The sequence below is a fragment of the Leopardus geoffroyi genome, chromosome D2, assembly GCF_018350155.1.
Source record: "Leopardus geoffroyi isolate Oge1 chromosome D2, O.geoffroyi_Oge1_pat1.0, whole genome shotgun sequence".
NCBI lineage: Eukaryota > Metazoa > Chordata > Mammalia > Carnivora > Felidae > Leopardus > Leopardus geoffroyi.
In genome coordinates, this window is record NC_059334.1 from 59,000,376 (window position 1) to 59,027,878 (window position 27,503).

General features: G+C 38.0%; 1 protein-coding gene across 2 annotated transcripts; it reads left to right on the forward strand.

The window, feature by feature from the left end:
- The first annotated feature begins 79 nt into the window (after nucleotides 1–79).
- On the forward strand, nucleotides 80–26,364 carry CUTC (cutC copper transporter). 2 transcript variants are annotated; one of them, XM_045438538.1, is made up of 9 exons: nucleotides 80–191; nucleotides 3,014–3,085; nucleotides 6,425–6,484; nucleotides 10,241–10,450; nucleotides 11,164–11,199; nucleotides 14,118–14,251; nucleotides 23,114–23,141; nucleotides 24,760–24,865; nucleotides 25,861–26,364. In XM_045438538.1, exons 1-9 carry the CDS (start codon nucleotides 131–133, stop codon nucleotides 25,973–25,975), a joined length of 822 nt encoding a protein of 273 aa, XP_045294494.1. In that variant the 5' UTR covers nucleotides 80–130; the 3' UTR covers nucleotides 25,976–26,364. The 2 variants fall into 2 exon arrangements, with proteins under 2 accessions (XP_045294494.1, XP_045294495.1); XM_045438539.1 differs by lacking the exon at nucleotides 3,014–3,085.
- Nucleotides 26,365–27,503: the final 1,139 nt, after the last annotated feature.

A 27,503-nucleotide genomic window follows, 5' to 3' on the forward strand; every position in this document is an offset into this window, starting at 1 on the left:
CTGCTGGGTCTGGGTGTCGGAGACGCGCCGGGGTGCGCGCAGCCATCAGGCCGCGCTTCGTTGGGCGCGCGCGCCGGAACCCAGACCCTGAGTAGAAACCGAAGACGCACGAGGGAGGGACGCGTCGAGCATGAAGAGGCAGGGGACCTCCTCGGAGCGGAAACGGGCGCGCATACCGTCCGGGAAGTCCGGTACAGAAGGGGGCGGGGAGGGGGCGGTCGGCCGCTTTCGCTGTCAGGGGCGGGCCTACGGGAGTTCTCTCGGAGTCCTTTCCCCGGCTTCTCACATCCCTCAGCGCGGCAAGTTCTGTCGTTCTGGCTTTAAACATGTAGAAGCTGAGGGCCTGAGAAGGGGCTTGTAGCGAGAGTGACGCGGCTCCGGAACCAGATGTGTGGGTTTGCATCCCGGCGCGTCTAGTGTGCGACCGTGTTCAAGTTGGTTAACTTCTTTCAGCCCCACGTTTCCCGTCGCCACGCGAGGCTGCGAGTCCCCACCCCGTGGCAGCGCTGGGACTGTTAGCTGTCGAGCGCTGAACACAGCGCCTCACCGTGGTGACCTCTTAGTAACCTGTAGCTGCTGCGGCGGGGGTGAGGACTGTCCCCAAAGCCGCACCGCTGCCAAGCGCCCGAGCTTGTGGCTGCCCCACGTCCCGAGTTCTTGCTGCTGCGCCAGGCAGGGTGGCGTAGCAGGTACTGGGGAATTTGGCAGATCCTCCGCCTCGTGAACTCTCGGTTCCTCCAGACCAGCAGTTCTCAAGCTTTTTGATCTCAGGACCCCTTTCCCCTCCTGAAAGTTATCGAGAACCTTAGAGACCTCTCATTTATATAGGTTAAATCTATCCGTATGGACCGTATTCGAAATGGAAACATTTTAAAATGCTAATTAACTGGAAACCCACTACATGTTAACACCAATGACATCTGTGTGCGTGTGTGAAAAATATCTTCCTAACAAATAGAATGCCAGTATTTTATATTTTTGCAAATCTCTTGAAGATCTGGATTAATGGAATTGCTGTACCCGCTTCTGCTTTCAGTCTGACATGTCAGGTAGCCTCTTGAAAATTCCACTCCATTTGTGAGAGAATGAGAGTGAACAAGGCAAATAAAGTCTTAGCATTATTATGAAAATACTTTTCACTGCACAGACTCTGAGAGGGTCTTAAAGGCCCCCAGAGGTAACTGGACTACCACACTTTGAGAACTGCTGCTCCAAACAAATGTCTTTGATTCCCACAAATAACTTTGTTCCTGGACAGCTGTCATAGCCTTGTGTGTGCGCCTCCACCAACTCCTGGCCAACATTCTTTCTCCTGGGAGGCAGATGGTACCCCAGCTGCATTGTCCAGTCAGATTGATGTGACGGCTGGTCTCGGTGGCTATCAGGAAATTCTTGGAATGAATGCAGTGCTATTGGTTAAGAACATAGTGTGGCACTTAACTCTTTCACAGTTTGAGACTGATTGTCTTCTTTTACATACGTGAGACCTTTGCAATTTGATGTAAGCAGATGATAGATTTTGGTTTTTCAAATTAAATAGCCTTTTTTAAAACGATAAAAGCAATATTGGGTAGGAAAAAAAAAGCAACATAGAAAAGTAAAAAAGAGGAAAGTAAAAGTAATTCCAAATCTGCTACCTAGTAGTAACCATTATTAGTATGTGGTGCACATTCTTTCAGGTCTTATTGCATGAAGTATACATTTAATATTCTGAATTGTAAACAAAAACAATGTGCTTCACTTACAGAAAAACTCAAAACTTTATTTTCATCACACTTGTAGTGTAAATACATGATTGAAATTTATGAATTTATAATTATTCAGCCTCTGGTAAATCTTTGCATGACTGTTGTATACCAGGGTGGACACTGTGCTTGCTATGGGTGATGATAAAGATTTCTCACATAAAGACTTTATTTAGGAACTTTAAGTCAACGAAGAGTGAACAGACACTTATCTATATACATAATAATAAGAGGTAGAAAGTAATTAGTGTTTTAAAAAGGTACAGTTAGTTTTTAAAAAGGAACACATAATCTATGAAGAGTTATATGAGTTCAAAAGAGGGAGATACAATTTCCTACTTTGAGAGAGGGGAAATATGGAAATGTGATTTAATGTGAGTCTTGGAAGATTTTACCATTCAACAGTGGAGCTGGCACGGCTTTGTGGATTGAAGAGATGGCCATAATCAAGAGCAAGGATGGGAATTGGGGGGAACTGGAGGTATATAGAAGAAAGAGTATGTAGTTTATTAATGATAACTGTTTTTGAACACACAGTGAGTGCTCTCCAGTTTACATGAATTATTTAGTGCTCACTACTCTGAGGTAGGTACTAAAGCCTATTTTGCTTCATAGAAAACTTAGGCTAAGTAACTTGTCTAGGGTCACACAGATGAGTAGTAGGGCCAAAATTTGAAGTCCATCCTTTTTCTTAAACATGATCTTTATAAAAACGTTTAAACATATTCTGAAAATGCTGAGAAACATCAAAAACAATCTAACTTAGAATGTGATGATGAGGTCTGTGCTTTAGGAAAATTAATTTGGCATTCAGGGTGTGTTTTCCTCAGTGTAATTTCTTATACACATGTTTGTATACTTATTTCACAGTTTGGAGACATCAGTTTAATAATCAGTATGCTGTTGGGGCACCTGGGTGGCTCAGTCAGTTGAGCGACCCATTTTGGCTCAGGTCATGATCTCACGGTTTGTGGGTTTGAGCCCCGTGTCAGACTCTGTGCTGACAGCTCAAAGCCTGGAACCTGCTTCGGATTCTGTGTCTGCCCCCTCCCCTCTCTCAAATATAAATAAACGTTTAAAATTAAAAAAAAAAAAAAATCAGTATGCTATTTTATTGCACTCATGGTCTCTAGTATACTTACCTACTTGGATTATTGGATTTGGGCATTGGACATTGTATTTTGGCAGCAAAATATAAAATAACGGTGGTAGATTGGTCTGGATGGATAGTACCATCATGAAATTACATTGTTCTCCATGTATTTTAGGAGCAGCAAATGGATTTCTCATGGAAGTGTGTGTTGATTCAGTAGAGTCAGCTGTAAATGCAGAAAGAGGAGGTAAGACAAAAGAGAATGAATGACAGTTGGCAGTCCCTGTAAGAATCTGAAAATGAATCCTGTTGAACTGATCTTGGGAGCCGTTGTGATTACTAAGGATCCTAGTAATCTTTTTGAAAACAGCCAACCGACTGGAAAACATACTGGAAAATTATCATCTTCTAATCTTACTCCTCCAGTAGATCACATTTTGAGTCAAGTGTCTACAGTAGTGCTTACTCACCAACTTCATTTTTTTTGTAATTGAACTTAGCAAAGACTTCATTTTTTTTTTTTCAAACTCTTGATTTAAAGATGATTTAAGAGATTTGCTTCCATTTTCATCATCGAGACTTTTATCATTATCTCTTTTTTAAAATTTTTAAAAATATTGATTTATTTTTGAGAGAGAGACAGAGACAGAGCACAAGCAGGGGAGGAGCTGAGAGAGAGGGAGACACAGAATCTGAAGCAGGCTCCAGGGTCTGAACTGTCAGCACAGAGCCAGATGTGAGGCTCAAACTCATGAACCAAGAGATCATGACCTGAGCCGAAGTCGGAAGCTTAACCGACTGAGTCACCCAGGCGCCCCTATCATTATCTTTTTTTAACATTATTTTTACCTCAAAGTTTCTTTTGTGTTCTGAACCTGCTTTAATGGGAAGCATAGAAATTCCCATAATCCCTGGGGGGTGCCTGGATGGCTCAGTTGTTTAAGCATCCAGCTCTTGATATCTGTTCAGGTCGTGATCTTGTGGTAGTGAGATCTAGCCCCACGTGGGGCTCTGCACTGGCAGCATGGAGCCTGCTTGGGACTGTCTCTCTCCCTCTTTCTCCCTGTCCTCCACTCATGCATATGTGTGCACACGTTCTCTCTCTCTCTCTCAAAATAAGTAAATGCAAAAAAAAAAAAAAAAAAAAAATTCCCATCATCTTAGGATCAGAAATTTTTAAAAACATTTTATTATGGAAAATTTTAAACATATACAAAAGTAGAACAGTATAATGAATCCCCACATACCCATCACTCAGCATCTACTATTTTCAGCAAGTGCCCAATCTTTCATCTATATGGGAATCAGGATACTTTTTGTAAAGAGCAGCATAGTATATATTTTCAGCTTTGCTGGCCGCATTTGGTCTTGGTTGAATATTCTTTTTTTTTTTTTTTATATACATAATCCTCTGAAAATGTAAAAACCATTCTTTTTTTTTTTTTTTTTTTTTAATTTTTTTTTTTTCAACGTTTATTTATTTTTGGGACAGAGAGAGACAGAGCATGAACGGGGGAGGGGCAGAGAGAGAGGGAGACACAGAATCGGAAACAGGCTCCAGGCTCTGAGCCATCAGCCCAGAGCCTGACGCGGGGCTCGAACTCACGGACCGCGAGATCGTGACCTGGCTGAAGTCGGACGCTTAACCGACTGCGCCACCCAGGCGCCCCGTAAAAACCATTCTTAATTTGGCAATAACGAAGAGTGAAATGCTGATACATGCTACAACATAGATGAATCTTGAAATTATTCTAACATTGCAAGTGGAAAAACATTAAGTGGAAAAAAGTCACAAAATACCACATGCTGTATGATTCCACCTATATGCATTTTCCACATTGGTCAAATTTTGGAGAAAGAAAGTAGATTAGTGGTTGCCTAAGGTTTGGGGGCATGGGAGAAGGGGAGGTAACTGCTAAAGGGTATGAGGTTTCTTTTTGGGGTAATGAACATGTTCCAAAATTGTGTTGATGGCTGCCAAACTCTAGAAGTATACTAAAAAATATTATATTGCACACTTTATTTTATTTTATTTCTTTTTTTAATTTTTTTAATGTTTATTTATTTTTGAGACAGAGAGAGAGCATGAACGGGGGAGGGTCAGAGAGAGAGGGAGACACAGAATCGGAAACAAGCTCCAGGCTCTGAGCTGTCAGCACAGAGCCCAATGCGGGGCTCGAACTCACGGACCGCGAGATCATGACCTGAGCTGAAGTCGGACCCTTAACCGACTGAGCCACCCAGGCGCCCCATATATTGCACACTTTAAATGGGTGAATTGTATGGTATGTGAATTGTGTGTCAGTAAAGATTTTTATTTTTTGAAAAACACATACACAAACATTTTTAACTTCTAGGCCATAACAAAAACAAGCTGTGGGCTTTTTGCCTGCAGTGGATTCAGATATTGTTAGCCTGATCCATCCTTCATAAGGTTTTCTTTCAGCTTTTCACTTAATGATTTTAGCAGTGCCTATGTTAGTAGGGTTTGAAAAATGGTACTATAGTAATTCTAACATTTATTTACTTTTCACTTATTAGAAGTATGCTTCTATAGGGGCGCCTGGGTGGCGCAGTCGGTTAAGCGTCCGACTTCAGCCAGGTCACGATCTCGCGGTCCGGGAGTTCAAGCCCCGCGTCAGGCTCTGGGCTGATGGCTCAGAGCCTGGAGCCTGTTTCCGATTCTGTGTCTCCCTCTCTCTCTGCCCCTCCCCCGTTCATGCTCTCTCTCTGTCCCCAAAATAAATAAACATTGAAAAAAAAATTTAAAAAAAAAAAAAAAAGAAGTATGCTTCTATAAAGAACTTTCCTTCATCAACTGTTTGGTTATATTGGGGTTCAGTTTCTATAAGAAAGGCAGGATTAATGCTTGCTCTTTTTCTGTTTACTGATTTTTGGGTAATGAGTTTATTTTCTATCCCCCAGTGAATTGTTTTATCAATATGAATCTAGATTTAGACATATTTGATGTGTTTTACTCCATTATGGTTATTCTTACTGATGCTCAAAGTGTCCCCTGTTTGGCTGGTATGAGCCTTTTCAAGTTGGATCCTGAGACTCTTTTGACATGATGCTGTAGTCCGATAGTTGATTTGCTTTCAGCATTCTCTTATTCTTGAAATTATCTTGATTTAAGCTACTTAAAATTATCTTATACTTTTTTAAAGCTTAGACACTCTTCGAAAAGATTAATATCAACGGAGAGTCAGTGTTCCACTGTGATCAGTCCAGAAACTTATTTATTGTAAGTTACATCCCTATTCATGGAGAGGCAACCTTCTAATACAAATTTTCAGGAGATCTAGCTTAACTTGAATTAACTCTTAAATTTGACTATCAGTAACACAATATGGGTTGCAGAATATAGTTGGGTTTAAAAATAGAGTGTTATTCTGGTTTTATAATTTGATTTCTCTCAGTTTCTAAGAATCTTTGCTATATTTTAGAAAAAAGTGTTAAGTTTACTGTTTCATAATGTTTATTTTGAACGATAATTTTTGAGCAATGCTTCTTAAAACTGTTCTTAATTTTTAATTTTTAAAGTTTATTGTATTGAGCAATGCTTTTTTTATTATTATTATCATAGGTGCTGGTCGGATTGAATTATGTTCTGGCTTACTGGAAGGAGGAACCACACCCAGCATGGGTAAGTGTCTGGTTTTCATATTTTCTAAGAGGAGTTTATAGAGCCCGGAGACAATGGGTAATATGTTTTATTGAGATCTTTTACTAATGTTACTAATGTGTTAACTATGCTGTGGATATTGTATCAGTTAGAAATGCTTATGCTTATGAATAAATCTATCAAAGATGTGATCCTCATACAGTACATCAAAAAGTTGAGAGATAGGTAGTTACTGTTAATATTGGTTTAGTTGCTCTGCAGTAATATCAAGGGCCAGGGTTTTTTTTCTTTTCTCTTTCCATCCTGGCATCCTTAGCATATTGACTTTTGTCTTCATTTCTTCCCTCCTGGTCTTTTTGGTGTTGTCATACATCCATCTTACTGCTATCTTCTACCTATGTTAAAAATACATACACTCCACACTACTTTTTGTTTAAAAAGTCAATTATCTCTTAAAGAGAGTAAAAGAGAAAACAATCAGTGTAGTTACTATTTCTCGTGTTCTTCATTCCTTTGTGTGGGTCTGTGTTTCCATCTGATCTCATTCTCTTTCGGTCTGAAGTAATTCTTTTAACAATTTTTTGTATTACAAGTATGCTGGTGATGAATTCTTTCAGCTTTTGTATGTCTCAAAACATCTTTCTCCATTTTTGAAAGATATTTTTGCTGGGTGTAGAATTCTAGGTTGACTTTTTTTTTTTTTCTTTCAGTACTTTAAAGATATTTCTCCACTGTCTTCTTGCTGGTGTTGTCTTTCGTATGAAATCTGCTATCATCCATACCTTGTGGATTTTTGGTGTGGTTTTTTGTTTGTTTGTTTTTGGTTTTGCTTTTGCTTTTGGTTTTTCGTATAATGTCTCTTTTTTGTGGTTGCTTTAAAATTTTTTTATTTCTGGCTTTCAGCAATGTGATAACAATGTACCTGACTATAGTTTTCTTCATGTTTCTTGGACCTATGCATTTATAGTTTTCATCACATTTAGAAAATTTTCAGCATTCAATATACTCTACCCCCTCCTTCAAAGATGTCACATACTCGTTTTAGGCTGCTTGAAGTTGTCCCACAACTCACTGATGAACTATGTTGGGTTTGTTTTGTTTTGTTTTGTTTTTTTGAGACAGAGAGAAAGCGTGAGTGGGAGAGGAGCAGAGAGAGAGGGAGACACAGAATCAGAAGCAGGCTGTCAGCAAACAGCCTGACATGGGGCTTGAACTCCTGAACCGTGAGATCATGACCTGAGCCAAAGTCAGGCACTTAACCAACTGAGCCACCCAGGCGCCCCTCTCTTTTTTTCTTTTTAATCTCCTTTTTCTCTGTGTTTCATTTTGCATAGATCCTATTGGTTTGTTTTCAAGTTTACTAATCTTTTCCCTGCAATGTCTAATCTGACATTAATCCCACACTGTGTGTTTTTCATCTCACACATTATAGTTTTCGTTTCTAGAAGTTTAATTTGAGGCTATTATATCAAGTGTGTTGTTTCTGAACTCTTTTGAACATTTGGAGTAAAGTTATAGTAGCTGTTTTAATGACTTGGCTGCTAATTCTAACATCTATACGAGTTCTAGGTTGGTTTCATTTGATTGGTTTATCATCTCATGATGCATCTTGTGTTCCTGCCTGATAATTTTTTATTGGCTTCCAGACATTAATTTTATTTTGTTGGATCCTGGATATGTTTGCATTCCTATAAACATTCTCAAGCAGTTACGTTATTTGGAAACAGTTTGTTCTTTTTGGGTCCTGGCTTTAAAGTTTGTTAAGCAGGTCTGGAGCAGTGGTCAGTCTAGAGTTAATTATTCCCCACTACCAAAAGCAAGAACCTTCTGTGTTCTCTATCCAGTGCCCCATGAATCTTCAACTTTTCCTATATGCCTGTTGGGAATAGGTGTTATTTTTGGTGCACCAGGTGTGAATGACAGGCACTATTTCTTTCTAATTCTTTTCAGTGGATTTTTTTTCCCCTGGCCCTTGTATAGTTTCCTTGCATATATGCACTCATCACTACTGAGCTGAATATTAGAAGGGGATTCTCTTCAAATCTCCAGATTTCTCTTTCTCTTCCCACTGGTACTTTCTCCTGTGAACTCTAGTCATTTGGTCTCCCTGGACTCTCAGTTTTGTCTCTTCAACTCAGAGAATTCTCTGACCTCCACCTGGGTTCCCCCTTTCTATACTGCAGCCTAGAAAACCCTCAAGGTAGTAATTTGGATCAAATAAAGAGCTTATCTCGTTTGTTTCCCATCTTTCAGGCATCATTGTTCTTTGTTGCTTGACATACAATGTATTTCAAACCATTGTTTCATATATTTTTCATATTCATATATGTTTTTTGGTTATTATAGGTAGGAGGATAAATCCAGTTCCTGTTACTCTGTCTTGGTCAAAAGCAGAAGTCCCTGTATGGATTTTTGACTCTTCTATGTTACTCTGAGGTTGAGATAGCATTATTTAGTATAAAGGTTTATATGTGCTGTAGACCTTTGAAATCTTCTCACTAAGGGAGGGCATTCCCTGGCCATTCTGTGAAATCCCCAGACCATCTCTAAATTTGAATGCAATCTGTTCTTTGCAATCGTAATCATGATTCATTGCCTTGCCAATATGCTGGGCATATTGCTATTCCATGCAAAATTGGGGATCTTTTAGCAAGGAAAAAGAAGTAAGTTCATAAACACAATGGTGCTTGTCACAGAAATTATACAAACGGTTCCCAACAGATGATGGTTTGGCTTATGATTTTTTGAGTTTGCAATGGTGTGAAAGTAATATGCATTCAGTAGAAACTGTACTTTGAATTCTGAACTTCTCCTAGGCTAGCCATTTGTGGTATGGTACTCTCATATGATGCTGGGCAGCCACAGCTCCCAGTCAGCCATGCGATCACGAGGGTAAACAACCAATAGACTTAAACCATTCTGTACCTATGTAACCATTCTGTTTTTCACTTTCAGTACTGTATTAAATAAATTACATGAGATATTCAACACTGTATTATAAAATAGGCTTTCCATTGGATGATTTTGCCCAACAGTAGGCTAATATAAGTGTTGTGAGCGTGTTTATGGTAGCCTAGGCTAAGCTATGATGTTCAGTAGGTTAGCTGTAATGAAGGCATTTGGATTTAAGATCTTTTCAGCTTAAGATGGGTTTATCGAGATATAACTAACACCAGTCATGGAAGATATATACTATTGAGGTTTCTGAATTAGTCATGAATTATGTCATATTTAGGTGTTTTTGTTCATAGATCTCTATATAAAATCACAAATAAGTAGAACTTTGCTTCCTTTTACATAACTCTTTAAAAAAAAGGCTTTAATTAATTTCTTTGTTCCTAAAGGATCATAAACTTTAGAACTATGTAAACATCTCTATAGTAGGTTCTAAACAAAGCTGTAATCAATTAGAAAGGAAACATTGGATTTTATGGAATACACTGGCAGAATATTGAGCCTGTTACTTCACTTTCCAATGTTACATACCAGCAAAATGATTTTTCTTTAGTCAACTGACAAGTGCTTTTAAAAATTCAGTAAATTTTTTCTGTTTTCTAAATTGCTCTTTTTTACCCTTGGTTTTCTTATTTAACTTCTATTATATGCACATTTTTTAATTTAGGGTTGTCATTCCCTTTAGATCTATCTCTGGTTGCCTCAGTCATTGCTTCCTTTTCTTATAGAAGTGATACACAAGAGCTAATAAATTTTATTGACTTCCTAGAGATGTTAGTTCACATTTGAATTTTAATTAGTCTGCTCTCTATATTCTTTTAGGTGTCCTTCAGGTAGTGAAGCAGTGTGTCCAGATTCCAGTTTTTGTGATGATTCGGCCGCGTGGAGGTGACTTTTTATATTCAGATCGTGAAGTTGAGGTGATGAAGGCTGACATTCGTCTTGCCAAGCTTTATGGTGCTGATGGTTTGGTATTTGGAGCATTGACTGAAGATGGACACATTGACAAAGAGTTGTGCATGTCCCTTGTGGGTAAGAATTTGTATCTGAGACCAAAAAGCCTCTAATGATGATTGCATTGAATACTTCTGATATTGAAACTAACATAACATTGTGTGTCACTGCAAGTAAAAAAAGAAAACAACGCAATTGCAAAACTGACTTTTCAGTCACACCTGCAGGCACTTATACTGACCTATTTTAAATAGTTATCTAGATGTCTGGGGCAGATCTAGGTATATGTTCTAGTCCTACTGACTCCTCAGTTGTTATAGATCAAGTTCTGCTGCTGTTCCTGGAAGGTTTAAGGGAAGTTTGCCTCGATTCCTTTAATCACTGCACCAAACACTTCAAAGGCTATTGCAGTTGTTGAAGATGGGGAGATGTGTAGAGGACAGAAGCATACTACTTATAATTCTAGGCCAAAGTATTTCTTGAAGATTCTCAGAGGGGTAAAAGTAATAGATGTAATGCTGCCTTTATAAATAACCAGATTGCATAATTTTTATTTAGTCTGGCTAAAGAATGGATGACCATTTTTTTCTTTTAATGAAAATCAGAGATTAATGGAAACATAAGAATTCTGAATTTGGAAGGCTGCCGTTTTATTATCTTAGTTCACTGTCTTTGCTTCTTAGAAGAGGACAGTATAAAATAAAAAAGTCCCATCTAACATGGAAAATTCTATATACACCAACCAGTGACGATCTCTTCATTTATATTGTTATTTGACTTTATTTTTGTAGCTATATGCCGTCCTCTGCCAGTCACTTTCCACCGAGGTGAGTCATTTCCATTTTAGAAGTTCTTTTGAATGGTGTCAGTTTTCTAATTTTACCAAATGCCATAACTTTTTTATGGAACACATAAAGTGTTACAGTGTTACCAGTTGGTTTCTTTATAACTGTTATAAATTTAGAGATGCACAATTTGAAACTTAGTTATGAAAACTTGTTAAAAGTAAATGCTGGTGTGGTGGGATATAATAGAGGGAGAGAGTGGGAATTGTCTACAAGTGTATGTACTTGTCACAGCATTCCAAGCAAGAATCCTGAGATTCATTTTTTATTAGATGCCTTAGATCATGTGCAACCCCCAAAGGAATAAAGTGCTGTGGGGCGCCTGGGTGGCTCAGTCGGTTAAACGTCCAACTTCAGCTCAGGTCACGATCTCGCAGTCCGTGAGTTCGAGCCCCGCGTCGGGCTCTGGGCTGATGGCTCGGAGCCTGGAGCCTGCTTCCGATTCTGTGTCTCCCTCTCTCTCTGCCCCTCCCCCGTTCATGCTCTGTCTCTCTCTGTCTCAAAAATGAATAAATGTTAAAAAAAAAAAATTAAAAAAAAAAAGAATAAAGTGCTGTGGCCAGTGAAATGAAATGTACTGCCTGGCTTAAGCCAGACAAGACCATTCTAGGAACTAGTGATGTGACCAGCTTTCCCAGATGAATATAAGATTCATGGGCAGAGGTGGGGAAAGGGGTGGATATCTGCATAAGAATTGGTTACTATTAGGAAGGAGGAAAGAAGAAGTAGATGCTGGATAGTCAATGAACAGATGCTCACTGTTGTGTACAAAAGTGCGTTATTGATAGCTTGTCTACATCAGAATGGTTTCTAAAATTATCTGATAGTTTCATATAAAAAATACTTCTTATCTATAAATCAGGTAGTCCTAATTTCCGTACACTTTTGTTAAACCTCAGTAAAACGGAACAAGTCAATTTTGCCTGCAGAGGGCGCTCCGTTATATATGAAAAGAAAGAAGTCTCCAGTCAAAACTTTTTTTTTACTTGATGATATATGCATGAGAAATTGTTGAATGTTTTCTGCCGTTTCGAGTAAGCATTCAAAGATCAGGATAAGAGTGGGCCCTGTCATTTGCATCTATTTACAGAAACTAGAGATAAAGCATTTGTTATTCTTGTTGCTTTTTGAAATGGATTATACCACCAGAAAACTGTTTTCTTGACTTGCTGTTTAGCAATGCTTCTCATAAACTAGCAATAACTAAAAGATGTTAGTATGTTTATTTTATTTTATTTTTTTTAATTTTTTTTTTTCAACGTTTATTTATTTTTGGGACAGAGAGAGACAGAGCATGAACGGGGGAGGGGCAGAGAGAGAGGGAGACACAGAATCGGAAACAGGCTCCAGGCTCTGAGCCATCAGCCCAGAGCCCGACGCGGGGCTCGAACTCACGGACCGCGAGATCGTGACCTGGCTGAAGTCGGACGCTTAACCGACTGCGCCACCCAGGCGCCCCTAGATGTTAGTATGTTTAAAATCCAGCACCTTGAGAGTAGCCAAAAAAAAGTTTGTAAATATGAAAAGTAATTTTAATCAGTAAACATTTATCTGAAAAATATATAGTTTAAAATTTGACATGCTAAATAATTTAAAAAGTACATGTGTCATATAGAATGTATTTTTCTCTTCTAAAACTAAGAAAATCATTTCAGATTTCCTTCCCTTCAATACATTTAACAAAAATATTTTTATATTTTCAAAATTTTGCATTGTTGTAAGTTCTACATTGTTTTCACTCATGCATTTAATGAGATAGTATGATAGTGTAATCACTGGTGAGGTGCTGCTACAAAAAAAGGAAAAACCTCTGTGGTACATTTAGCTGCCTGCATACGCTAACAGGTAATGTAAAGGGGTCTAACCTTAATCTGCCATGGATTAGAACTTCCAAATCATGTAACAGTGCTTAGAACCAAAGCAGAAGTTTTTATTTTTGAGGTTCCTAGTGCCACTTTCCTCCCTGAGGAGGAGAGAAGTCTCTTAGAAAGTAGAATGGAATTACGAGTTTATATAGTCTGTTGTGAACAATTGTTGTACTATGAGCCATAAGTATTTGGAGTAAATGGAATAGTACAAAATATTAATCAATAATGAGAATGTGAACCAAGGCCTTTTTAGGAAATAGTGTAATATTTGTCTCAAGTGAGGTTTGTCCAGTTTGTCTGAAGCCTTAGAGCAGTTTTCCAAATTTGAGTCACTTGCCTATCACATTTAGAGTGATTTGAGTGCTACCTGTGCAAATGTATGTAATAATTTTCATTAAATAAAATCTTAAGTGAATTAAAAAAATTTTTTTCAATGTTTATTTATTTTTGAGACATAGTGCAAATGCGGGGGGTGGCAGAGAGAGAGGGAGACACAGAATCTGAAGCAGGCTCCAGGCTCTAAGCTGTCAGCACAGAGCCTGAAGCAGGGCTCAAACTCAAAACGGTGAGATCATGACCTGAGCTGAAGTCAGATGCTTAACTGACTGAGCCACCCAGGCACCCCTTAAGTGAATTTAAAGAGAAACTTTTATACCTCATGAAAAATGGAAATGTTTCGCTCTTAATCTGTGTTTAAGTAAATAAATCTGTTCAGGTGGGTACCATCTAAAATGTTCACGCATACCATGATGGTATGCAGACTGTGGTGTGCTGGTAAACTAGTTCTTGGATGAAGAGAGCCCTGGTACATAGTATTTGTTGAGTTCTGTGGTTTAAATTCTCCCACCTTGACTGACTTCAGGCTGTCGGTGGATAATAATCATGCTTGCAGAACTCCTGAATATTTAACAGTTGGCTCTGGCTTGCCAATATAGGCTAGGTCCAGCACACCTCTGTGTGTATAGTACATTTTGGAAAGCACTATATTAGAGGATATGTGTTCAAAATTCAAATCAGTTTTATTTATTTCAGCCTTTGACATGGTTCATGATCCAGTGGCAGCTCTAGAGACCCTCTTAACCCTGGGATTTGAACGAGTATTGACCAGTGGATGTGACAGTTCGGCACTAGAAGGGCTACCCCTAATAAAGCGACTCATAGATCAGGTACACACAGTTTGTTTCCTTTCTTCCTAACTCTGTTGTGCTTGCTCCTGATCTGTTGTTCAGCTAGGTTATGAAGCTATTACTGACTTCATGATTACCCTATACAGAAAAGCAAGCAGGCAGAAATATATTTATATAATTCTTATTTCTTTCACATGAGCATTTTAGTGTTTAAGACTCTTGAAGTCAAATTGTAACCAGTGCTTAAGGTTTTGATCTAACTTGGATAACCACAGCCAATTTTATCTTTTCTCTGCCATTAGCATTACATTGTTTTAAGCCACATCATCTCACCGTCAGCCTATGTATACTCAGGGGATCCCATAAAAAATTTGAAATAATTATCACGTGGAAATGAATTCTAAACCTAAAATTATATTCTTCTTTCACCTCCCCCTATCTATCAGGATAGGAGGAAATATGTTTTACCCTTGTATGAATTTCCATGATGAGTTAGCATCATTTATAGAGCAGGCAAATTTGTAATTGTGGTATGTCTGTTTTTCTGACACCAGTCCAGAGCCATTTTGAGTTAGTGAGTATGGACTTTGAGACAAGAGAGTTCTGGATTTAAGACTCAGATACTTATTTGATTTGTAATGTTGAGTAGATTATTCATCCTCTGTTCCTTTATGTGTGCAATTGAGAAAAGTTTAATACTTCCTTTATAGGGTTGTTCTGATGATTGGTAGAGAGAAGATATGTAAGAGCCTTAGCATAGTGCTTGACATATAATAGATCTTACTACATGTTAGTTTATTATCATTACTTCTCCTGTTACTAATATTTTTTTGGTGTTCTGTATAGAAATCTAATTATGTTTACTTTCTTATAGCCATGAAAATAATTTTCAGAAATTTCATCTAAGGATCTGATGTGACTTTGCTAGACTGGAACTTACTGATTTTACAAGTATTTATTAAGTATATATTAATTGCAGGGCATTTGTACTGTGGTGGTGACCTGTGTGTGTGTGTGTGTGTGTGTGTGTGTAGTCACTGCCCTTGGAGTTTGTGGCACAACAGGCACTTTTAATAGAACAAGCAATTGTAATAGAGTGCTATAAAAAAAGGTACTAAGTGGCACCTGGCTGGCTTGGTAGAGCATGCCACTCAATCGGGATAGCGAGTTCAAGCCCCACGTTGGGGGTAGAGTTTACTTAAAAAAATAATATTTTTTTGAAAGAGGGAAAGAGCATGGGCAGAGCAGGGAGTGGGCAGAGGGAGAGGGAGAGAGAGAATCTTAAGCAGGCTCCATGCCCAACTTCAGTCTCGCAACTGTGAGATCGTGACCTAAGCTGAAATCAAGAGTCAGACATTTGGGGGTGCCTGAGTGGCTCAGTCAAGTAAGCTTCTGACTTTGGCCCAAGTCATGATCTCACAGGTGGTGGGTTTGAGCCCCACATCAGGCTCTGTTTTGACAGCTCGGAGCCTGGAGCCTGCTTCGGATTCTGTGTCTCCCTCTCTCTCTGCCCCTCCCCCGCTTGCACTCTGTCTCTGTCTCTGACTCTCTCTCTCTCTCTCTCTAAAATAAATATTAAAAAAAAAAATTTAAGAAGCAGACATTTTTTTTTTTTTTTAATTTTTTTTTCAACGTTTTTTTATTTATTTTTGGGACAGAGAGAGACAGAGCATGAACGGGGGAGGGGCAGAGAGAGAGGGAGACACAGAATCGGAAACAGGCTCCAGGCTCCGAGCCATCAGCCCAGAGCCTGACGCGGGGCTCGAACTCACGGACCGCGAGATCGTGACCTGGCTGAAGTCGGACGCTTAACCGACTGCGCCACCCAGGCGCCCCTAAGAAGCAGACATTTGACTGACTGAGTCACCCAGGTGCCCACCCACTCTTTTTTTTTTTTTTTTTTTTTTTTAATTTTTAAAGGTGCAAAGGGGCACATTTGAGAGGAATTAACCCCAGTTTTGGGCATGGAGTTGGCAGTAGTTAGCTCCCAGAAGAAGAGTCACACACACATTCATTTGAGCAATGATTACAAGTTATCTGTGTAAAAGCAGGTAAGGAGAATAGGTGAATGCTTCATACAGAAGAAATAGTGTATACAAAGACCAGGAAAGAATAACTTACTAAGATATTGAAGAAACCAGAATATTGGATGTAAAGAGAAGAATGCTGTCCAGAGCCTTGAAAACTGTTGAGGAGTGTGTATTTTATCGTTGGGGCAGTGGGAAAGTCTGAAGGGTTTTAAAATAGAAGAATTGAATTCATTTTTAAATTTTTTCTCACTGTGGAGTAGAGAATAATGTAGATATAATTGCCATAGTCATGTCTTACATTTCATTATCACTGTGTTGCGAATGTAATTTGTAGTTTAATCATTGGTTGGCAGGAAGCATTGAGTTAAATATTCTCATATGCTAACTTTACTTCTTTTTTATAAAAGAAAAATTCCATGTATTTAGGGTATACATGATATTTCAATATTAATATATATATAGTGAAATAGTTACAGTCAAGCTAATTAACATATGCATCTCATCTAGTTACATTGTGTGTGTGTGTATGTGTGTGGTGGGAGCACCTGAAATATTACTCTCTTAGCAAATTTTTAGAATTCAATGAAATATTCACTATAGTCTCATTGTGCATTAGATCTGTAGATTTGCTCATCCTGCATAATTGCAACTTTGTACCCTTTGACCAGCATCTCCCTGTTTTCCCCACCTCCTCACTAGATAGCAATGTTCTACTCTCTGTTTCTATGTATTGGACTTTTTTTTAGATTTCACATATAAGTGAGATAACGCTAACTTTACTTTTTGAAGCAGTTATCTAGCAGTATAGTATACTGGTTAAAGCCTAGGTTTGGGGATTAGAAAGTCTGTGTTTAAATCCTAGCTTTGCCATTTATTAACAGTAAGCCTGGGCAAACTACCTAACCATTCTAAACTTCAGTTTCTTCATCTACAACATTAGCATTTTAATAGCACCTACCTCCTACCTCCTAGAATAGTTGTGGATTACATCATATAATAGCACAAAGTCTGATACTTAGTAAGTGCTTTATGTTGTTAAATCACTTTGATAGCTTTAGGTAAGCATACAGTTCTCAGTAATCTTATGGAAACCCCCCTCCCCAAAGTGGCAGAATTCATTTAATTTGTCCATGTTTTGAAAAGCTTTCACTTGGAAGAAACAGTTAAATGTGACTTTTTGGGGGGGGGGGGTGACTGGATGACACAGTCGGTTAAACATCTGACTTCAGCTGGGGTCCTGATCTCATGGTTTGTAAGTTCAAGCCCTGCATCAGACTCTCTGCCATCAGTGCAGAGCCTGCTCCCTCTGTCTCCCACTGTCTCCCTCTCTCTCTCTGCCCCACTCCCGCTCTCTCTCTCTCTCTCAAAAATAAACATTTTTTTAAATGACTTTTTTTCCTAGAATCGTTTCAGCTTTCTAGATAGTAAACATTTTGTTTATGGATGCTTTTGCACATTTGAGAATACTAAATGGCCTTGTTCCACTTATTTCTCTTAACAATTATTAAATTCTGTGCGATAGCCCCATCCCCCTTTTATTCTGTTTCATTACCTTGCTTTATGGTTTTTTCATTGTACTTACAGCTACCTGAAATTTTATTACATAAATATACCTATATGTTGTCTGTCTTCCTTGAACATGAAAGCTCCACAAGAGTAGGAACATTATCTTGTTTACTGTGTCAGGGAGGAAAAACTATTTATCTGCCTTCTTAGGTTTTATGTTTGAGGGCCTGTGAATTAAACTGACAAAACACAGATTAGCAGGAGGAAAAAAGATTTTAATCACTTATGTATATATATTGGAGTTCACAAAGAAATGTGACTAAAGGAGGTGCTTAGAATTTGGGTCTTACATACCATCTTAATAGGTGAAGAGGAGGTAGAGGGAGGGGCACTTAGGAATTTAGAAGTGGAAGGAGGAAAAGCATTTGTGGGGTGGGAGGAAAGACTTTTTGTAAAGATAAATAGGTGGACCCTAATGAGAATAGATTGAAGATATGAAAGTTTAATGACAATGTCTTGTTTAGGTATGGTGCTGATGAATTGCTCCCAGAGGAGAATTTTGACCATTGAGTTCTTTTTGAATTCTTTTGGGAGCCTCTGCTTTTAGGGCAGATAAAGAATTTCAGGAACTCAAGTGCTTTCAACTCAAAATTATTTTTATGCCACAGTGGCATATGCTGGGTCATTTCAACCATAATATTCTCTATATCCAGAACAGTGCCTGATAACATGGTAGGCACTTAAATAAGTATTTGTTGGATAGATGGATGAGTTAGTAAAGTGACATTGATAAACGCTTTCATGATAGATCAATTTGATCAGGGTTTAAAAAATTTATCAGAAGAGGGGGCGCCTGGGTGGCTCAATCATTTTAGCATCCAACTCTTGATTTTGGTTCAGGTCATGATCCCAGGGCCATGGGATTCAGCCCCAGGTTGGGCTCTATGCTGAGCATGGAGCCTGCTAGGGATTTTCTCTCTCTCCTTCTGCCCCTCTTCTCTGCTCACGTGCTCTTTCTCTCTAAAATCAAAAATTAAAAAAAAAAAGTTGATCAGAAGGAGGTTCTCTGAAAAATCTACAAAATGTCAGTCTACAGATTTCACAGTATGTATACATATAAGCTTTTTTGGTAACTTTGGAGCTGTCTTTCCAAAATGACATATAATTCAGATGTCATGAAAAATTATATGCTTTTTCAGTGACATATATGCCAGAAGCTGGACTTGGAGGTCACTTTTGATTATTTTACTGAGGCCCTGATACTTAAATACTAGTCTGGGGGGTTCTAATTTCCTCTTTATAGAGCACAAGTTGTTGTTGACTCATATCTGCAAAAGAGATTTTTTTTTTTTTTGCACCTTATTGTATTGTCATTAACTAATTTAACAGTCTCTGTTTCCCTTTCTGCACCAGCATATAATTTTTTAAGTTTATTTATTTATTTTGAGAAACAGAGAGAGAGACAGTGCGAGCAGGGGAGGGGCAGAGAGAGGGAAAGAGGATCCCAAGCAGGCTCCACTGACCACACGGAGCCTGAGGCGGGGCTCAATCTCATGAACCATGAGATCATGACCTGAGCCAAAATCAAGAGTCGGACACTTAACTGGCTGAGCCGCCCAGACACCTCTAGCATATCATTTTTTTCTTTTTAATATTTTTAAAAATACATAATTTATTGACAAATTGGCTACCATGTAGTGTGTACAGTGTGCTCTTGGTTCGGGGGGTAGATTCCCATGATTCATTGCTTACATACAGCATCCAGTACTCATCCCAACAAGTGCCCTCCTCAATGCCCATCACCCATTTTCCCCTCTCCCCCACCCCAGCCCAGCATCAACCCTCAGTTTGTTCTCTGTATTTAAGAGTCTCTTCTGGTTTGCCTCCTTCCCTCTCTGTTGGTAACAGTTTTTTTCCCCTGCCCTTCCCGCATGGTCTTCTGTTAAGTTTCTCAAGTTCCACATGTGAGGAAAAACATATGATATCTGTCTTTCTCTGACTGACTTCATTTAACATAATACCCTCCAGTTCCATCCATGTTGATACAAATGATGGGATTTCATTCTTTCTCATTGCCAAGTAGTATTCCATTGTATATATAAACCACATCTTCTTTATCCATTCATCAGTTGATGGACATTTAGGCTCTTTCCAAAATTTGGCTATTGTTCAAAGTGCTGCTATAAACATTGGGGTACATGTGCCCCTATGAATCAGCACTCCTGTATCCTTTGGATAAATTCCTAGTAGTGCTATTGCTGGGTCGTAGGGTAGTTCTATTTTTAATTTTTTGAGGAACCTCCACACTTTTCCAGAGTGGCTGCACCAGTTTGCATTCCCACCAACAGTGCAAGAGGGTTCCCCATTTCTCCACATCCGCACCAGCATCTATTGTTTCCTGAGTTGTTAATATTAGCCACTCTGACTGGTGTGAGGTGGTATCTCAGTGTGGTTTTGATTTATATTTCCCGGATGATGAGTGATGTTGAACATCTTTTCATGTGTCTGTTGGTCATCTGGATGTCTTCTTTGGAAAAGTGTCTATTCATGTCTTTTGCCCATTTCTTCACTGGGTTGTTTTTCGGGTGTTGAGTTTGGTAAATTCTTTATAAATTTTGGATATTAACCCTTTATCTGATATGTCATTTGCAAATATCTTTTCCCATTCCATTGGTTGCCTTTTAGTTTTGTTGTTTCCTTTGCAGTGCAGAAACTTTTTCTCTTGATGAGGTCCCAATAGGTCATTTTTGCTTTTAATTCTCTTGCCTCTGGAGACATGTTGAGTAAGAAATTGCTGTGGTTGAGGCCAAAGAAAATTGCTGCCTGTTTTCTCCTCTAGGGTTTTGATGGTTTCCTGTCTCACATTTAAGTCTTTCATCCATTTTGGGTTTATTTTTGTGTATGGTGTAAGAAAGTGATCTAGTTTCATTCTTCTGCGTGTTGCTGTCCAGTTCTCCCAGCACCATTTACTTAAAGAGACTGTCTTTTTTCCATTGGATACTCTTTCCTGCTTTGTCAAAGATTAGTTCACCATACATTTGTGGGTCCAATTCTGGGTTCTCTATTCTATTCCATTGGTCTATGTGTCTGTTTTTGTGCCAATACCATACTGTCTTGGTGATTACAGCTTTGTAGTAGAGGCTAAAATTGGGGATTGTTATGCCTCCCACTTTGGTTTTCTTTTTCAACATTACTTTGGCTCTTTGGGGTCTTTTGTGGTTCCATACAAATTTTAGGATTGTTTGTTCTAGCTTTGAGAAGAATGCTGGTGCAATTTTGATTGGGATTGCATTCAATGTGCAGATCAAGCATACCATTTTTTAACTAAAAGAATTTGGAATGCTTTGGGTGCCTGGGTTGCTCAGTCAGTTGAACATCTGACTTCAGCTCAGGTCATGATCTCATGGTTGGTGAGTCTCACTTGGGTGAGCACGAGCCCTGCTTCAGGTGAGCCCCGCTTCTCTCTCTTTCACCCTCTCCCTCGCTGTCTCTCTCTGCCACCCCTGGGATTTTCTCTTTGTCTCTCTCTCTCTCTCTGTCTCTCTCTGCCCCTCGCTCACTTGTGCCCTCTCTCTCAAAAAATTTTTTTGGAATTTTTTTCACAAGATAACTCTTATATCTAGCTCTTTGGAGCTGTTTTAGAGTTTGTGGCTATTACATAAAGACCCTCACCAATCGTACTGAATGCTTAACTTTACACTGCTGGTTACTTAGAGCTCATTAAAGTATAACTTGTCTTAAAAGTAAAGGGAAGGCTGTTTCTCCCTCTGCTCATGATTATCTCTATCATCTTCCCTACTGTTATTACCTTCCCTTTTTACTGTTTTTATGCTTTATTGCTTTTGAGACTTTCTGCTTCTCTTCCCTTCTTCACATTTGTTATTACAGAAGTTAGCTGATTTTTACTTTACTCCGTTCTTTTGGTTTCTCTTTTCTGTTCTCTCATATCCTCTTTTTCCTTTTCTCTTCTGTCCTTCCCACATTGGATGGCACTACCCCTTTTTCTCCACTCCCCATTTTCCCCTCCCCACACTAAGCCAATCGTTTTGTTTTCTTATTTGTCCTAACTGGACATGATATGGAAGTTAAGTATTCTCAACATTAATTGTATTTATTGACTATATTAATCAATTGTTTCATTTTTTCTATGGAAAAAGAAACTAAGCTATATGTGGTTCTTTTTTTTTTTTTTTTTAAGTTTATTTATTTATTTTGAGAGGGGGATGGAGGGAGGGGCAGAGAGAGAGGAGAGAGAATCCCAAGCAGGCTCCTCGCTTACAGTCCAGGGAGTAGGGGGACTTGACATAGGGCTCCACCTCAGGAACTGTGAGGTCAACACCTGAGCTGAAATCAAGAGTTGGATGCTTAACCGACTGAGCCACCCACGCGCCCCTATTTATGGTTCTTAATTGAATTTTTTAATAGTTCACTAGTACCCAATAGAAGAAAGATTATATACCCAACTTTGTGTGCATATAATAAGCTGCGCAGTTGAGGCAAATGACTTGGAATTGTTTTGAGTGGCAGAATTGGCTGGTCTGGTATTAAAGTCTCCTCTCAGGAAACATATGTGAAAAAATTCATTTTCCATACAATTTAAATGGTTTTATTCAGAAAATTAGTGAGCTTGACATAATGTGTAATTTTTATTCTGTCATCACTACCTACCTGCTACTAGTAGTTCTGCTAAATTTGCATTTGGGGTGATATCCTTTTGACTTTCAGTGATACTGAGTATATCCCTAAAGCTTATTTAGGAAATGTAATGAAAGTTTGAATAAAGGTAAAGAAACTTCGATACCTATCTTCCAGAATTATCAGAAATTAATCCATGTAGTCTGATTTTATTACTTAAAACCCAGTTAAATGGACTCATGGTTTTTTTTTTAGCTGATACAAGAAGCTAGGGAATTTAGTTGAGGATACAAGACTTGAATAGGGTTTTTTTTTTCCCCCCAGTAATTTACTATTATGCTGTGCTCTGTTTTCTGCTGAAATCTTGTTTAAATTCAACTACTTCCATTCCGCTGCATAGCAAAAACTCAGAATTAATGTTATTTTTCAGTAATGACTTTTCTTAAGGTGATGTGATTATTCAGTGTTTATAGCATAGTCTCCTTTGTGTTCATCACAGTACAAGTCTTCAAAGCAATACAATAAAATAACCTTTCTGAATAGAAAGAGTTACTATGCTGAACATCTTACTTACCCAAGATCCCAGAGAATTAGAGATGACCTATTGAAAGTTAGACACTAGTAGTAGTTTTTAAAATTTAATATACTTTCACTCATGTTTCTGTTCTCACTGCCTTATATCTCATTTGAGAGAAAGATATTAAAATTTGTGTTTTTTTTCTTTTTTCAGGCAAAAGGCAGGATTGTGGTAATGCCAGGTATTTAATTATCTATCCATTTGTTAGTATAACACTGAAGTGCAGTGAAGAAAGAACAAAGGAGGCAGGATGATATGAGAGAAAGTATTAATACATGGTATTCAGAGAGAATAAGTAATTTGATTAAAAATTTAAGATTGAGAGATGTGTGCTGGAATTTAAAACTTCAGATAAGGAGAACATTCTAGCAGGGATTAGCTCAGAGAGTAGCAAATAAGGAAGTAGATTGGGATTGGGGTTTCTCCATCTTCCGTAGTATAGAATTTTGTGAATGTGGATGGATGTTCATCTCTGGTGAGGCACACCAAGTTCAATGCTGCTATGTTGAGTTAGGGCCAAACGTCCTAGTTGTTAACAAGGTGTAAGCAAACATTTAGGCGGTATCTCTGGACAAATATAATACTCTCTTGGTTCTTGAAAATCTCTGATCACCGAATTCTTCCTTTTACTAGAACAGTTGGGACATATGTTCCTGATGATAACCATGTAATCAGCTAGGTACATTCTGGATCATTAGAGGTGAACAATTTTTAAAGAATTAATAAGAGGATCTAGAATCAGAGTGAAAGAGATATAAAGATAATCTTAATTTCTTCATATTAATTATAAAAAAGTAGAAAATTGCATAAAGAATACTCATTTACTCATTTCCTACATTTAACATTTTGCCACATTTGTTATCTTTTTTTATCCTTAGGTATTTTAAAGTTAAAAGCATCATGGCATTTTATCTTTACACGTGTCTAAAATAAGCTTATGTTCTTTCAACTTCTTAGGGCTCAGTGATATTACTGTACCACTAAGAAAAAACAAGTAGATGAGTCCAAAAGAGTGTGTAAAGTCAAGTTACTTCAACAACTTGAATAGCTTGAGTTACCAAGTACATAATTTATCAGTCATTGAAAAATCTTTATTAAATACATACTATATACTAGGAAAGAAGAATAAAAAGATCAGTAATTTTATATTTTTAATCTGGTATTAGTTCAGAATATGATTATCTGTATACAAATATTTAAGAGATTGTTCAACAAAACAAATGAGTCATTACAAAGTTCTTAATTGTACAGTTTTAATAAAGTAGAATCAGATGCTTCTGTGAAAAACAAAGTTGATATTATATTGAATAAACTGCAACACCTTGCATTTTTCCCCATTTCCAAGTCATGTGCTCTTTGAATACTGGTTAGAGAATTTGTGTCTTTCAGATACATCTCTGAGGCTGTGCTTTTGTAGCTTCTTCCTCAAACCTATCCTTACTTTTTGTTTTAATTTGATTTTGCTTTAATTGAGAGGGAGTGGGGATAGAGATTTTTCCTTGCCCTAGAACAATCTTTTTAAAGTCAGTAATATATAGCATCATTATATGAACCAATAGATGTATAAGATTCCACCATACAGGTTCTGTGACCTTATTAGTTAACTGTTCTCCAGAGTCTATAGTCTGTCTTTTATCATTCCTTTCTTATCTCATTCTAGCATAGTAGGGAGAGAGTAACTCTTAAGTCAATGAGAAATTTTGGCATGGGAATTTCAGGTAGAGTAAGCAGTCATTGCTAGTCATTAAGTTTTATACAAAATTTTATTCTTCTTCATGTATTACTTATTTTTCCAACAGGGGGTGGCATAACAGACAGAAATCTACAAAGGATCCTTGAGGGTTCGGGTGCTACAGAATTTCACTGTTCTGCTCGGTCTGCTAGAGATTCAGGAATGAAGTTTCGGTAAGAATATATTCTTTGATTCGTGTAAGAAGGGATGGATTAATCTTGAATTTCCTGATTTCCTTCCAGTAAGGAAGACCTTATTGATGGTATGATTAATGAATGGAATGTTGTGATTAATACATAAGTATTACCTCGTTCTTGCAGTTTTTCAACTGCAAATGGTTTTATCCTGCCTCATATAAGCAGGCTTTTCTGAACTTAGGTGAATCTTTATATATTTAAGTCATTGCTAAACTTAGACCAGTTAATAATAAACTCTAATTCAGCAGCTAAGCTTCAAATGAGTCAGATATGTATGTATGTGCATTCAACTGTGATTTCCTTTAGTGAAGTTAATAACTATGGTATAAGGATGGAGGAGTCATAGTCATTTTTATCCCTCCTACCTTTAATTCTTAGTCAATCATCCCTCACCTTTGTTCCCTATTTTTAGTTATTTTGAAATTATGCCACTATTAAGAAATTGAAACTATTGCGAGTTTTTTATTGCACTTTGGAAGATTCACATAACTGAATAGTTAAGTATTTGATTATTTCTGTTTAGAATTGGGAAAAATGAGATATAAAAGAAGCAAGAGCCTTAGAACTACATTTCTAGAGGGGTGCCTAGGTGACTTAGTTGGTTAAGCATCCAACTCTTGATTTCAGCTCAGGTCATGATCTCATGATTCATGAGCTTGGACTCTGCACTAACAGCACAGGTCCTGCTTGGGATTCTCTCTCTCTGCCCCTCCCCTGCTCGTGCTTTCTCTCTCAAAAATCAAAACAAAACAAAACTACATTACTAGATACAAAATCAAGTATACTGTCAGGTAGATTTGGCTACTAGATGTTTTAAATAACTAATTTTTAAAAATTATGAAATATGAGAATCCAAGCCCTTGACCTCCTGTCTTCTTGAACCATTAAGTAGCCTATAAAATGAAATGCCAGTAGGAGGGCTCATTTAACAAGTTATATAATTATCTGTCCTTTTATTATTTCTGTTGCAGAAATTCCTCTGTTGCCATGGGAGCCTCTCTTTCTAGCTCAGAATATTCTCTAAAGGTAACAGATGTGGCACAAGTAAGGACTTTGAATGCTATTGCAAAGAATATTCTGGTTTAGCCAGACCTCTCTGAGAGACATGGATATCACAAGATAAAGGTAGAAGAGTAGTTTTTAATTCTCTGACACAGCTTTGACCTTCTTCTCTGGCCAGGACAGTCACAGTCTTTAAATCTCACATGGCTATAGAGACTGTTTCCAAGAAGACAAAGAATTCAAACAGAGCTACAATCAATTCCTTTGCTTAATCTTGCCAGCCATCTCCATTATCATGGTTAAATGTGGTCTATGCTTCTTCCACAGACAAAGGTTTAATTAGTCTATTTTGTGGAATTAATTGATGAACTGGGAAAATTGAACTGTAAGATAGGAATTCAGAGTGTGACTTCAGGGTCAATTTAATAGTATTTTGCTTTTTCGTTTGTAAAATAAAAATTTCCATTCTGTAATGGTAGAGTCTTTTATTCTTATCCTAAATACAGTCTGTAGTCAAATATAAAAGGGAATATTTTTTCTTTCATTTTTTTTTTCCTTATGATGTACTCATTAGATGGGCAAGACACTAAAGACACAGGATAAAATGGTACAGCATGAAAATCTCCAGACATGGGAAGTAGGATACGAAAGTTTCCAGACTTCTAAAGGCAAAAGTGATCTCTAATGTTTACTGGGTGCCTCTGCTCCCAGATAGAGAAAGGACTTAACCGTAAGGTTCATCTAACAATTTACAAAGACCTATGGTAAAAATTGGGAGGTTACAGAAGTTAGCAAAATAGCTATGTCTTTCAACTGAGGCCACAGATAGGGAGAATGGATTCTAGTGATGAAAGATGCTTCTCCTGTAAGCAGGCCCCAAATGGTGAAGTTCATCACTAGCTTTATCTGTCACTTTCATAAATAATCTCATTTTAGGGGCGCCTGTGTGGCTCAGCTGGTTGAGCATCCGACTTCGGCTCAGGTCATGATCTCACAGTTCGTGAGTTCAAGTCCCATGTCGGGCTTTGTGCTGACAGCTCAGAGCCTAGAGCCTTGCTTCGGATTGTGTGTCTCCCTCTCTCTCTGCTCCTCCCCCACTCTGCCTCTCTCAAAACTAAATAAACATTAAAAAAAATAAATAAGCTCATTTTATATCAATAACAAACTAGTAATAGAGCTGTTATTTCTACTTTAGGAGAGTAACTGAAGCATAATATAAAGAGCTTGCCCTTTGTCAGAAAGCTAGTTAGCATAACCTCTATGAAAAGTGTGCATAGATTTGGGTACTAGTGAATGTGTGTAGCAAGAGCTTTGCCTTTATTTAAAGGCACTTCTTCAGGTATAATTTCAATGTAGAATATTTGCTGAATAATTTATGAAAAATGAGAGGCACACTATTTAAAAATCAACAATAACCTGTTTTTCTTTTCTTGCTTGTTCAGATGACTAGCAAAGACAATAATTATTTCAAAAAATAGTTTTCATTCTTGGCTTTGAATATAGATACAGATATGTAAGTATCACATATACATGTACATATAATCATATTTAGTGTTTTGGACCCACCCTCCCCCATGCGTGGACTTCTCTGTATGATCTTCCAGAGACAATA

What these genes read in the sequence shown, in the direction of transcription:
- CUTC (XM_045438538.1), top strand. Translation starts at nt 131, where the DNA reads ATGAAGAGGCAGGGGACCTCCTCGGAGCGGAAACGGGCGCGCATACCG. An exon ending in TGTAAATGCAGAAAGAGGAG is followed by an intron (nt 3,086 to 6,424) that starts GTAAGACAAAAG and finishes TTATTATCATAG; the next exon opens with GTGCTGGTCGGATTGAATTA. An exon ending in GATTCAGGAATGAAGTTTCG is followed by an intron (nt 24,866 to 25,860) that starts GTAAGAATATAT and finishes TTTCTGTTGCAG; the next exon opens with AAATTCCTCTGTTGCCATGG.